Source organism: Hesperophylax consimilis, chromosome 31 (assembly GCF_061612785.1).
Source record: "Hesperophylax consimilis isolate HC1 chromosome 31, BYU_Hcon_1.0, whole genome shotgun sequence".
Taxonomy (NCBI): Eukaryota; Metazoa; Arthropoda; class Insecta; order Trichoptera; family Limnephilidae; genus Hesperophylax; species Hesperophylax consimilis.
In genome coordinates, this window is record NC_142866.1 from 6,642,252 (window position 1) to 6,657,930 (window position 15,679).

Genomic DNA, 15,679 nt, shown 5'->3' on the forward strand with positions numbered 1-15,679 from the left:
GGCGTATTAAATAGTCGGTTATTACCTAATATGCGGCAAATAAATATAAAAAAACTGTTTTTAAATTGTTTTAACCTTTTAACTAAAATGCCTAGATGCTTCAATAAGATATATTTATGCATTTCGATTGATCCGGTACAATAACATGTTAAGAGGTTCATCAAATAATTTATATCATCCTTATTGATAAATTCCAGTCCAGTGCCCAGGATTTCCAACAGTATTGTCAAACACTTACGATGCTTTACAATCGGGATATAAGTATAGCTGTCTATAAAAATATACCTAGCAGAACCGAACATTTTGGACATTTAAACATAAGTGTTTAAGTAGGAAGAAAACTTTTCTTATTTAATTTAAAATAATATTTATTAAAAAACCGTCAGTTACCCATTTCCCAACCGCCCTGTTCCCTTCGGCCCCAACTTCAGGCAGGTCACGTCGCGACGCCAGCGCCGTTCCCTCCCCTGCACCCTTACCACCCCCGCCGCCCTTCCACCCCCGAGGCACTGCTAACCTTGAACTGAACTTGCCCCAGTGGCGGGGCGCGCGCCGCTACTTGTTGGCCCGCGCTCGGGGGGGCGGCACTGGCACTAGCGCTGGTACTAACTCTGGTACTAGAGCTGCCGGCAACGTCGCTCCGCGTCGCGGCGACTCGCTACCAACCACACGTGAGTCAACGAAAGTTAGGCTAGGAAATGTTGGATTGGTTGTAAATTTCTTTGCAGTAGAAATTCGTAAAAATCTTATGTGGTGGAAACTAGTCGAAACCAGTATTTTGCTACAGATTTTATACATATCCAGTCAATAATGGCTGACTGATAGCTTGGATATAGAATAATCGCTTGATAAGAAACTTTATATTCAATTCGGATACAGTAGTTGCTGAAAATAAAATTATATACATAAGGTATAAATTTTATGGTTGCATATTTACTACAGTGGTATATCATATGTATCTTTTGTAGCTTTATGCGAATTACACAGGTCTGCAAATTGACATTTTTAATTTATTTTAAATGGTAATGGTTGAATTATATGTATTTCGGTATGCTGAATTCGAGAATGCCATCCATTTCGACCCATCACGTAAGGATTTTCCGCAAAGTGGAAATTAAAATATAGGCAAAACCCGCCTTACACTCTTCTGTAGGGAATGTTCAAAAGAAAAATCATAAAACTATACAAATTTAATTAATTTCAAGTCATAATATATTTTATTTACATTATATAATAATAATTGGATAATTTGTAGAGCGCCGTTTTTGTAAAAAATCACCTCAAGGGCGCATATACAATTATGAATCTTTATAAAATCTGCTTTTTTAGTTTGGAAGCTTCGTTTTGTGCTTTTTCGTTTGTGGGACGTTATATTTTCCCTATGCAGCATCCAGCAGTAGTCGCCCATCATATTTGTATCCCATCGACCTTGATACCTTCTCTCCATTTCCTTGATATCTTGGTGAAACCTCTCACCTTGCTCTTCACTAACTGCACCAAGATTTTCCGGGAAGTAATCCAAATGGGAGTTCAAAAAATGGAGTTTTAAACTCATTGAGCATCCCAGATTTTTAAAATTGAACAACATATTTTCTACGATATTTTCAAAGTCCGGGTCCTTCTGATTCCCTAGAAACTTCGTAACTACATCTTTAAAAGAATTCCATGCTGACCTCTCAACATGGTTCATCACATTTTCAAAGTTGTTATCTTTCATCAGCTAAGAATGTCAGGACCAACAAAAACTCCCTCCTTCAGCTTTGCTTCAGACAGACCAGGAAACTTGCTTGAAAGGTATTTAAATGTCTCGCCATCTTTTGGCAATGCCTTCACAAACTGCTTCATCATCCCAAGTTTGATATGGAGCGGTGGTAGAAGAACCTTTTTAGGATCAACCAAAGATTCAAAGTGCACGTTTTTCTCTCCGACCTTCAATGTTCTTTTCGGCCACACTTTCTGGTTCCAGTGTTTAGCTTTGGCACCACTATCCCATTCACAAAGAAAACAGGGAAATTTTGTGTAGCCACCTTGCTGTCGTTGTGAAGTAAAACAGCTTTTATACTTCTTTTCGAGTAATCAATAAACAGTCTCCAATTTTCAGCTATATGTTGAACTTTGAACGTGGACATTAAACCATTAATATCGGAACAATAGACTAGCTCACCATCTTGAGAAAAATAAGGCTCAAAATGTTTTTCTCTATTTCTATACAAAGCAAAAGAAGTTCCAGGTGTCAATAAATTCTTCTCTTGCAGTCTGGATCCTAGTAATTCAGCAGATTCTTTTGGGAGTCCCAAATCTCGGATCAGGTCATTTAATTCAGCTTGAGAAAATTGTTGAGGTCCACTGGAGTCGCCTACTTGAAACTCGTCACTAGAACTTTCTTCTGATTCACTTTCTGATGATGGCAAATCGTCCAGGCTTTGGGGTGCTTGTGGTGTAAGAATGCCAGGTCCGTGAGGGACTGGGCGGAGTGCTGAATCCATGTTTGAGTAACAAATTTGTTTTTTATTTTTGGTACTATACCCTTGCACATTGCACGAACAAAAGTAGCAGTCTCAGTCAGTTTCGAGGCTCTCTCCAAATCATGGGAACACCAAAACGAAAAGATTTAACTTTACCTTTTGACCACATTCTAAGTCCTTCAACACACCCTGAACAAAATCCTTGCGGGGCCCAAGTTTGTCCTGGTCCCCTATCTTCACACCAAAATTTACTTTTTTAATAAAATCAGTAATATTTCTTTGTTGTTTTTTCACTACAAATTCACCACAAATATAGCAAAAACTCTCAGAAGAATTTACACAACCTCTTGAAGTCATTCTTGAAACGCACGTTACGAAAGTTGGAACAGAAATAAATTAATGAAAGGGCATAGAAGGGAGTGGGCACCTTGGGAATTCCGGCATTCTCTCATAATACTTACTATGGAAAATCCCAATATATATAATTCAAAGCTGACTAATTTTATCGTCATGAGTTACTAAATGTTTTGTTTCAGTCTATAAAACTTAATATTATCTTATAATAAGTTGTAAATATTAAAAAATATATATTTCGGCAATAAACCCCGTTTTACGCCTTAAGATAGGCAATCCCACAGTATTTTGCGTTTTGCGGAAAAACCTTACGTGATGGAATTTTTTAGATAATTTTTCCGAATTCAGCAACCAAAAATACATGGGAATTACCTCTTATTTCAAAGAAAAAAAAAACGTTGCAGAACTGTGTTACCTTATGGGGAGTCGTCGATTTTCCTTAGTAAAACATGTCCATCCTTGGTCCAAATATATTTATATACCTGACCGACCTATATATTTCGACCTGATAAGGTACAATAATCTATAATCACTAAAAATATTTTAATTATATCTTCTATCATATTGTACTGTGTGTAAATCTAAAGGAATAAATAGATAAAAAATATATTCGTGGGTTTAGCGAACCCGAGAATTTGCTTATTTGTTTGGCTTATATTGACTTTTAGTATTAAAAAATGTAGAGAAAAAAAGCCGAAAATAAATAATATTTGGAATCTACTGAGATATCCTTGCATGGAATCAAGTTCTGAAGAGAACACACGGTTGGTAGTACCTTAAAAATGAATTGGTATTTTCGGTAGTTGTACGTTAATTTAAAAATATAAACATTGAAACGAGGTTTCAACACTCATTATAATTAAATGGTCTGATTTGGATACCTTTGTGGTGACGCCTACATAAATACTATTAGGCGAAAAATTGTGATCGTAGTCACAGTAAATTTATTTTGGTATATTAGATTCTTAATCCATATAAACCATACCCCACCTTATAAATTTAACGGAGATAGTTTATCAAAGTTTCGTCCAGAATAATCTAGCTCATGATAATAATTTGGGTATATTTAGCAACCTTGGTAACCCATAGTTCCATACCAATGATATAATTAAATTTCACACCGGTAGAGATTCACAAAACAATATTCAATATCACTAACTCTGCTATAGATCATATATAAAATGCCAGAAAACTATTTTAAATGTAGTAATACTTAGGGAATGACTGACACAAACCATAAAGTATAAAGTATGTTTAACGTTGGTACTACGTGTACGAAATTAACTACTAAAGTACACTTTAGGCCAAAAACTGAAACTAAAAATATTAATAAAATTCTTCCAGAACACGCAACATAGTAAACAATTGATCAAGAAAACTATGGATATTGTCTATCATGCATAAATCCAGTCCCTATTGCATTGTGGCATTATTGGGTGAGGAGAGGCCTTTAATTCTACCTTACAGCACATAATTACAATTCAAAGAATAATTATTAAAATTATCTTTAGGAAACCAAACGACTTCCTACTTAGATATTTCGGGAATTTAATGGAACATCTATGAAATAATTGTATACAAGAAACGCCTTATATAAAATTAATGAAGAATATTTCATCACTAAAATTCAACTCTTAGCCATACCAATGATAAGAACGACCACCAATACTTGAATTTAGGTGTAAGATGGTATAATATATTATTGTGCAAAAACAAGATTAATGCAACACAAACTCTGAAATATGAACCATTTTATAATGACATTTGTACCCTTAATGCACGTTTACTTAATCTACAATATCAAGCATTAAAAAAAGAAAACATAATAATAATTTGGCCATTTGTTATTATGTTTAAAATTAATTTGAATATTGAATTATGTTAATTTGTGTGTTGAATTACTTTTGTAATTATTTAATAATATTGTTTACTAATCGCTTTTTAAGCATTATTTTATTATTGTACGTACTTACTTCTCCCATAAACACGAGCTGCTGGAGCTCTCCTCATGGAGTAGTAAAATAATAATGAAAAAAACATTACATAATTTTGTAATAAATAAATATTGTAGACCAGTTAGACAAGTGAACGCACAAAACATAAAAACTCGACAAGCACAAGCTTTGGAAAACGACACCGTAATTTCCAATAGTAATTGGTAATAAATAAAAATAAAAAATCTTTCACTTGATGCAAAAGACTAGGGAAACAAAAAACATACAGGGTTTTCCAAAAAGAGGTGTTATTTTGAATAGCCCGCTATTTCGGTAGATGTTACTTTTGAAGCTGTCTATTTTTGACATTTGACAAGTAGACACTACGCCATTAATAAAAATGGAACGATACACGCTTCAAAAACGCATTGAAATTATTAAAATTCACTTGAGTGAATCAAATGCAAATCATCTTGAGTAATGAAGCCCATTTCCACCTCGGTGGCTTCGTCAACAAACAAAATTGTCGCATCTGGGGCTCAGAAAACCCAAGAGTTATTGTTGAAAAGCCTCTTTATCCTCAACGTGTGACTGTTTGGTGCGGTTTATGGTCCGGCGGAGTCATTGGACCTTACTTTTTCGAAAATGAGACTGGAGCAACAGTTGCGGTGAATGGATTGCGCTATCGAGAGATGATTAATGATTTTTTATGGCCGGAATGGTATTGATCTGGACAACGTTTACTTTCAACAAGATGGCGCTACGTGCCACACAAGCAACGACATCATTGATCTTTTACGATTGAATATCAAATTAACACCTCTTATTGGAAAACCATCTTATTGTATTGTACAAAATGAATAATTGGATAGAACAAAAAAGAGAATATTACAAAATTTCAACAAAACTAACATACAAAAAAATATACGCAATAAATAAGATACCCAATCGTTTGACCTTTACCAAGTTCATGTTATTATCGTTATTTATGTGTAATTAAATCTACAGATGAACTACAAATTCTAAATAAAACGTTATTCCTAAATTGTTTATTCATATCCTATACATTACGGGGGTTAAGTGCACTAACTTCGGGAGATGATTCTACATGATGTTAAAAAAATGATTGATGACTTAATGTTCTTCAAGTAAAAAAATAAATAACTTTGTTCAAAATTCCAACTTTTTTTCTCATAACAAAATATTTATCCATAGAAGAATATTTATTATTATTATCACACATAAACAATTCAACTTTTTTACCTCAAAACTACCTTAAATCATGTAGAATCACCCCCCGAAGTTAGTGCACTTTACCCCAGGACATCCTGTATATTTAAATAAATAAAATATAAAATGAGGGACGGGTAAAGCACCCAGTGAGGCCCACATAACAAATGTTAAAAAATAAGTTATTGTACCAAATAAAAAAAAATAAAAAAAGTTAATATTAGAGTATTCTATAATGTAATCAAATAATATATTACATTCTATAATGTAATGAAATGGATATTTATATACATTCTATAGTACAAACTTATGAATAACAGGTATAAACTTATAACTAATATATACACACAAGTACCTTCATACATATAAAAGTGAACGTTCTATGACATCTCCCGCTGTCATTTCTACAAAGAAATGCTGCAACCTCGCCAGGGAAATTTATGGACTCATCGAACAATTTCAACATTATAAAATAACACAATTCATTATCACGTACAGATTTGAAAATAGTTAATAATCGAATGATGAAGATAGGTATATTCCTTACCTTATTGTAAGGTATATAGGTTTGATCTTGAATAATTTTGAGTGAACTTGAGTCTTGGCAAGTGTAGGTAAAGATACGATTTGGCAAAAAGTACCGGTGAATTAGTTATACCCAGAAGTAACGATATACCGTAGAGGGTAAAAATGATTATATTTTTAAAATATCATAAATGAATTAAATATTTACCTATTTTGGGAACTGTTGTTGCTGTAAGAGTTTTGGACCACGACGATTCACTGTCTTCGGATTGAGAATAAGGGGATTTTCCGAACGATTCTGAAAATCAATTGCAGGAGTTATAAAAAAATATATAATGATTGAATTATATTCAGTTTAGATTTTAGCAAACATTAACAATTATTATTTATTTCATAGTATTTTCGACTACGTTCTTGACATATTTTCAAATAAAATAATATTTTATTTTTCGGAGTAACTTTATTGAGTAAAACCTCAAATTGTAATATTTAATTATTGAAGACAATATTAGCGATTTCTAAACGAAAATCTGAAACAGAAAAATCAGAAAAGGATACGGTCACATCTAGGACTCGAACCCAGGACCCTTGTCTCTTGTCCCTTGTCCCTGTGTCCCGGAAAGACAAGGGTCCTGGGTTCGAGTCCTAGATGTGACCGTATCCTTTTCTGATTTTTCTGTTTCAGTTTTTCGTTTAGAAATCGCTAATATTGTCTTCAATAATTAAAATATATTTTTTTTAAATTATGATCTTTATGATATCTTGGTAAATCGATATTTATTTTTTTTGACATTCACAGTACATTAAACTATAAATTAAATGGTTCTAAATAAAATTATATGTAGTTAATATACCTATTGCGTATGTCCTTAAATTGCCTTGTTAATTTCGTAGGTGTGAGTAGTGATAACAAAAAAATACTAAATAGATAAAAGTTATGTGGAGAGTGGAAGTGTATTTTTTATCAGTAATTTCGCGATTTGTGATTGAATATTAATAAAAGTTGATTGCAAATAGTTTTTAAATGATTTTTCTCGCCAAAAATTTTAATAAATCAGTTTTATCATTAAGAAAAGAATCATGAAAAATGTCCAGATTTAGCAATTTTTCGTAGTAGGTATACTCGTATATTGTGTTTGTGAGAGTTGAGATATAAAATATTTGGCTTGGATTTATAGTATGAATTATAAATATTTATAATTGATGAAGCCACGATTGTGCACGAAACTAAGTGATTTTATTTTACACTAAATTAAAAAATATATTATGTTTACATATTTTCATTTAGTTGTAGTTTTGTTACGATTACTGAAGACGACATTCTCATGTTTTCAGAAATAGTAAAAGATATTAATAAATTCGCAAATAACACATCCAACATAATAGATATATACTTACCTAGGTACATATTATTACAATAATACAGTAATATTATTAAAAACATCAATAATCCGCAATCAAGACATCCGCAAAAGCAACAATGTTATTTTTGAAACAGAATAATTTCTATATTTTACATACCTACTGCAAATGCACAACTCTTCGGACGCCACTCCTTCACATTCCTTTCATAGTTTTGGAAAGAATATAGGCGAGGGGAGCAAACGAGATTATGGAAGTTGCCAAACCTTTAGAAGAGGTGACAAGTCTCGCCAAGAGATGTGATAGTACCATACATTAAGATGAGTCATAAAGATGATTCTTTCACGCTAGGTAGATGTCATCCGCATGCGGATGCTGGTCACTGTTAATTATCTTTCAGCGTGCCAAAAACACTTCAGAATACATTTCGAACGAAATCGAGCAATCCTTTTGGGCAATCCAGTTGGGGATAAGGTCGAATTACCGCTCAATACCGGCCGTCCGATTTACACAAAAAACATCGCCAAATCACACGTTTTTCAAATTTTATTTCGTGAAGCAAACATTAAGCACATAAATAGAAAAGTTTTTCAAAAAACCAAATGCCAAAAAGGGTTCGTAGGAGCCGAAACAAAAAGCCAAGATGTGTTCTACTCGCGGTATTTAATTAAAGCGTCTTTATTATTTCTATTATTTCTATGAAATATTCCAACTGAAAACACATGAATTATGTTTGAGTTTAATTTACTTCGCTTGGCATCGCCAACTACATATGTTCTAAACACATTTGGATTAAAACATGATTAATCTAAGAAAGTATGTATTAATATAGTGACGTATTTACATACCACTGACTTTTTGAAACACAATTCTGATTCTGAGTGTCAACTTGACCATTTTAGTAAGGAAACAATGAGCGACTTCACCAGCAGAATAGTCAGAAGGTACTCGCAGATTTCTCGCATCGTCGAGTCGCACGAAAGTAACTTCATCTTTACTTGTTGCTTTAGAATTTTTATCAGTGGTGAACAAGTGAATGCTATTTTCTTGAACCTATACTAACATACATGTGTGATATACTCATTTTTGGGTGCATTTCAACTACCTGCAGACACCTATATCGCCTGCCTAACGCCCAGTTTGCAGTGAATTGAAGAAGAAACCAAATGGATTAGATACGAGTACATATTGGAGAGCACAATATATGCGCACACTATACACCATAATATTTATACACAAACGACCTTTCCAGCCATTCCCATAATCCGCTGAGATAGTTTTCGAAAATTTTAACTTTATTAATTAATTTCTTTGACAGTAGTAATAAAAATTCATATATTAATCACTTTTTGAGTTATATTTGCGAAAATGTGGACCTACTATTTATGTTCGTTCTGTCCAATAGTGATGGTAAGGAACGGCGATAATTTTGATATTTTCAAAGACAACATACGCGTGGTTTGAGCTCTTAGTGGTACTTTTCCCGAAATAAAATTCTTTGCAATGAGTATGTAGATAACAAATCTGCAGCACCGCACTGCTCGGGCACTTATCTTCTAAATTTAACGCTACGGTGTAAACAATAATGACAAGTTAAATGAGCACCTAATCAACATACTCAAGCCGAATGTAATATTATACAATGTGGCAAATATCATTCGCTACTGAAAAGGCGAATCAAAAGACGTGGATATGGTTAGTGAAGTAAATAACAGATGCAGGCGTATATGAAAACTATATCTAAATTGTACATTTTGCTCTATGCCAATCGATCATTGAGTATTGTATAATCGCTTGGGGAAGTGTAATATTTTCGACCCTAGATTCGCCATCAAAGATGCAAAAAATTCACAAAAGAAATATATATTTGAAAAAAAGACAAACATTTCCGGGTTCCGAATAACCTGACAATATTTGAAAATCTCCTACTACCACCACAGCAAGCGAAAAATCTTGCTTATGTTGTGATGGAGGATTTAGCCAGCCGAGGAATTGAACGCACTACGCCTGGGGGGGACCTAAACGCGATGTATACTCAGCCACCGACCGGTCGCTGTATATTTAAAAAATCTCAAGTACTAATATTCAACAAGTTTACGTAAACACAATTTCAACTCACCTCTTAAAAAATAAATGAACCAAATATTACGAAAACACCCGATACCAAATATTAAAAAGGATTCCTATTAAAGCCCAAAACAATAACACTTGGACAAAGAAACGCTGAAATCCTGACTGTAATTATGTAACACGAAACCTTCAATAAATAATTCCAGATTTTAACCCAAGAATAACAGCTTTAGTACTGTCCGAAATGAGTAATGAAATTCAATTGGCTGCAGCCGGAAGAATTTCATATTAATTACGCAGCTGTCGTTTCCCCACAATATCATACATTTAACCTGCTTACAGATCAATTTTCAATGATTACCATTAATGTCCCCCGTTCGTCATATCTGACGTTGTTGCTCAAGGGATAAACAACATTATTCCCCAATTATAAAGCCTTAGATTTGCGTAACAAATAAGCGGAAACACTCTGTGAAAATTACGTAAATTGCTCTCAGCAGAATAAGATAATCTAGGCATGTAACACTCATCGGAAAATGCACAAACCTTTGTCACTGTCAGACAGTAAGTAAATAATGCAGACTCGTGTACGCCTGTTCGTGATCACCACTATTTGCACTGCAAAGTAAATAATAGATTTAATTTTGCATGAAATAGTTAACGATATATTGTTTTCTTCCACGTGCCGAGATTAGAGTTACGGAACGAAGGGGTTATGTGGCAACAATAAAAAATATATAGCGTCAACAAAAGTCATCTAATCAATATATGAAGATCTGCACCGTATGATTTTCAATCCAACCTAACTAGAGTATTGGGGCGGACGAAAAGAGAAGGAAGATGAATACATTGCGATTGGATTGTGACTGTGACAAATGACAATGGCTACTCGCTTTTATGATTGGGGGTGGGAGGTAATACATAATTTTATTTTTTTACTAGACAAAATACTTTTTATATTTTAAAACATTGTTTGATAATGTATGCCACACTGGGTGCTTTATCCGTGCTGAGACCCTCATTTTACAATCTTTAACTAGTATAAAAGTCGTTATCCGCGTCTGTCTGTCTGTCTTCTAAACTGCGCAACCGATTTTAATAGGTTTATACTATGGTTTAGAGAATTTCTTGCGGATGCAGATTATATTTATAAAACTGAGAAAATACAAGAAATAAAAAAATGAAGGCGGTAATGAAGAAAAGAAAATGTAATTATGGTAATTTCTCTGAGGTACGGCTGTACATGATGACTTGTGTATTGTAATGATGTTGTGTATTACGTATATGTTTTATTATTGAACGTTACAAAATTTTTGTAATATTCTTTGTTCCACCTTTTTGTTTTTTGTTTCCCTCGTTTTTTATATTGAGTGACATAATGTTGAATATGTTTATTTCATGGTATTTGTGGTGTCCTAGCCCAAAGCTTGTATTTACCGTCCGAGTTTTTAGGTTTTTTTTTACGCTCGTCTAATGGGTCTATTTATGATATTTTGTGTTTGTTTTTTTGCTCAAAAATGTAGTTTAATAGCGTTTTTATGAAAAATTATTATTGATAGTAAGTAATTGTCCATAATATTTATTATACTAGAATGAAATGAGCTAAGGATCATAATGTTCATGTTTTGTACAGCTACAACCGCACATAAGTTTCCAGAAATGGTCAGTGTTGATACGAGTACCTGTGCATGAGTACCTACTGTATAATATAGTCAGTGCATACTATTATGTATATTGTATGTATTTGCGTGTATATCCGCTAGCTGCATAGACATATGAATATTAGTAGACCTGCCCTAAGTGATTAAAAGCGTATTATCCCCACTCCCCATACCGGTTCCATTGGATCCGGCTGTGCTCGCGTATGGCCTCAAGTGAAATTTGAAAACGTGACGTCATCATTCTTGTGCGAACTATGGTCGAGGCATCATCGGTTCATTTTACGAAATAACACGGCAAAATGTTGACTTGTACTATGAAAACTTGTAAAAATAGATGTGAAAAGAGAATAAACCCAATTGTCGTATTACATTCCATATATAAGCATTATTTTAGTTTCACATCGTATAATATGAATCAGTTGTTACTATCACATCGAGAAACGTCTGGACGCGAAACACAAAGCTGGTTGGTTGCTGGGAAGTAAATTATGAACATTTATAAAAGTGTCTTAACTAAATACTTAAACGAAATATTCGACTCTGAAAATAGAACCGAATTTTTTTGCCGAATTTGGACTTCGCAAATTTGTTCATAACGTGGCGAGTAATTTGCGCTCCCATGTAAAAATGTCTATTCATTCAAAAGCAGGTTTTACTTTAAGAAGTAAATGGTGATATTATAATGCGAGATGCCTATTTACTGTCAGATTGATTTATTGACGAATCACAGTCAGCCTTACTCCCTTCGTTCTTCAACAGTTGATTTTACCCCTCGCCATTATCTTCTCGTCTATTAATTCCTATGTCTGTGGCTAGCTGTTACTTGTCAAACGATTGTCGACCGGAGTGGCCCAACTTAAATAATATTGCATCATTATAATCTCGCTCTAATTACTCACCACTAGTTGATGTTCAGCGAAAAGAACCGATTGTTTCAGAGAATTAGAACAATTCTTCAAATTTCAAATTTAATTTTAAAGTTATGAAAAAGATATTTTCAAGTTCTGTTATTCAAAATTCAAAAAAATATTTATTGCACAACAATAGTACAAAGGGTATAACTTATTTCAGTTCTGTCAAGCAACTAGCCTATAATGATACAATAACAGAACTTGCGTATGATTTTACCAGAACCCGAAAATGAACGTTGAAAATTGATGAATTGTTCAAATTCTGTGAAACAACCAATTCTTTAGAGTTTAAAACGTAAAGATTTGGATAGCTGTAGTTTTTGAGAATTTTTTAAACATTGAAAATTACGCTTCACATATTTCAGTACTTATTTTTAAATTTTGACACATTTTACGCGTCTTATTGTAGTTCTAGTATTGATCGGAATTTCTTGGGAGCTCTTCACCGCCCTGTCAAATAATAGGCCTTATAATAAATATACTATTGCTTGTATTTTTATATTATTTAAATATTTTTTATTTCTATTTTCTTTGAATTGTCCGTTTCTATCATTCAGTTAAATTTAAGTTTATGTACGTTTTTTGTTCTTTAAGTATTGTTTTTTATGTTTGTTTCTACATTTATATTTCCTGTTACAAAAATATAATATAGCCTATATACGACTGCCATTTTTTATTTTATTTTTTTTTATTAGGTACAATATTTTTTACAATTCAAGTTTTCCAGTAATGTAGGCCTCACTGGGTGACTTGCACGTGCTGAGGCCTTCATTTTATAATATGAAATATAAACTACATAATACATTTTATGAGAAAAAATATACATTTAAAATTAAAAATACATAATAATATATTTAAAATTTAAAAAAAAAATAGTACATTGAAAATAATCTTGTGTGTTTGTGAGTGATGTGTGTTTATATTGGTTTTGTGTGTTACGTGTAGGTTTTATTTTTATTTTATGCTATGAAATTTTGGTAATATTGTCTTTTTTGTTCTTTAATCCATTTTGTAATTTTGTGTGTGAATTTATTTTTATTTTCCTCAATTTTAATTTCAAGTTTTAAACTGTTGAAAGCTTTTATTGCATATTATTGGTAGTGTCTTTGTCCAAAGCTTGAATTTACTGTCGGAGTTTTTATGTTTTCTTTGTACGCTTGTCTAACTGGTCTGTTAGTGTTATTTTGTGTATATTGAAATTTTTTTGTTGTTGTCAAAAATGTAGTTTAGTAGTGTTTTAATGTATAATTGGCGTATATCTACGTCACAGCTGTTGAATATTTGGTTAATCATTATACGGGCATGAGCCTAGTATGGATTTTGAGATAATGCAGATGAATTGTAATGCGAAATAATAAAAATTATAAAAAGCATGTTAATGTTTGGAGCACAAAAAAGTTTGAAAACTTAAGTGTTTTTTTTTTAATTAAAAAAAAATAAATGAACTAATATACTTACTTCCAATGGAAACTGTTTCATAATAATTGTTGTTATCTAGCCGACTGACGATAACATTTTAACAATATTTACTTTTAATCAGCAGTATAAATAATAACACTAAGAACTACGCTTTGCAAGTAGATGTTTGTTATTAAAGTAAACAAAATGTGGGCAAATAATTTATTATGGGTACATATTTTCTGTTGTAAATATAGTAATTATGAGTAAACTGTGGGTCCAAGCCCTGTTATGAATTCAGGATATATCAGTATGTGTTTAAACATCTAAAAAGTGAACACACGGAGCTAGTGCAGGTAACAGTTTCCTCATAGGGAAAGGTAAGAATAAATATTCTAGAACTTTCTATGGACGCTTTATCTCTCTTTGTTGGGGTCACTAGCTAAGACGCACCTTCTACAGTTCTCTCTAACCGTCTAATCCAACGATAAATCTATGTTAATCATAATATCTTGGCAGGAATGATAATAATTGCGGGTCGGTTTTGAATACTTCACGTGACTTTCGGATATTCATTTTATATATCTTACTGTCCAGGGTCCCCGATTTCCCACCATTTTAATGTTAAGAACATTTGAACAGAGCATGTTAAAAACTAACCATCACGCCGTTTCCCCTCAGGGGTAGGTAGAATGGACGGACCGGCAAACAATTCGGTCTTGAGACACACACTCATACATCGTCTCATACTCTCGACTGTTATTCCGACTCTTGACATGGCCCGACTTTGGTATCTGCTTCACTTGATTGTGTCTTCCTCGGGCGTCCCCGATTTATTCTACCATCCACATTCGCGTCATATATTCTCATTACACTGCTTTCTTCTTTCATTCGCTCATATATACTCATTACACTTACATCAGCCTTGCATTATTTGCGAATCTCCACATTTCTCACGCGCTCATACATGGTTTTACCACACATACGCCTCAGGGATCTCATTTCTACAGCATTCAGTCTGCTTTCGTTTTTCCTCTACCAGTTTCATGCTTCGCTGCCGCACATCAGGGTAGATACCAGCACTCCATTCCATTGTGGACTGGTAGCTTCGCTTCTTTGGCCATTTTTTTGTCAGCCCCAGCCGCGTTCAATCCTCCATTAATGGAGGTTCCTGAATTTACCCTTCTTTCAATATATCAGCCTTTCCGCCTCTCGTAAATAAATGCAAAGAAAAACATTAATAATAATAAGTGTTCACATTGTAGTAGTAACTGTGCGTTAGCATTCGGTAACTAGCTTCGAAATAAATAAGTCAGTTTTCAATTTCTTCTTAATGTCAAATCAACGCTCAGTTTTTCTACGGCCTCAACATCTGGACACAATTTACACGCAATTGGGTTCCACCAATTTACAACAAATTTGCTAGACAATCCGGCGGTCATAAGATGGAAGATAGTTCCGTTGTTGATAGTCGTGGTACTGTTACGGATTCCCTTTGCAATATTCCTAATATTTATTATTAAGATTCCGAAAGAAATGCGAGTAAAGTTATTTAAAGAATAGTTGTATATAATAAATGTGTTTTATCTACGTTATTTAAGTTCCCTAAAACTAGGCGGCGGCAATTTAAAAAAAAATAATGTGTTCAGCATTATAAAACTGTACTAAAAAAATGCACTACTTACTCAATTTTAAAGAAAAATATGAAAACTTTGCTGAACAACACACCTACGCTACAAGAACGAAATCCTCAAATCTACTAAACATTC

General features: G+C 33.3%; 1 protein-coding gene across 1 annotated transcript in view; it reads right to left on the reverse strand.

The window, feature by feature from the left end:
• The window catches only part of ftz-f1 (ftz transcription factor 1), a 291,635-nt gene that overhangs the window by 241,200 nt on the left and 34,756 nt on the right, over positions 1 to 15,679 (reverse strand). The window contains exon 2 of the mRNA XM_089649854.1: positions 6,717 to 6,806. Within this exon, the coding sequence (XP_089505980.1) occupies positions 6,717 to 6,806 (90 nt within the window). The remainder of the gene's footprint in view (positions 1 to 6,716; positions 6,807 to 15,679) is intronic.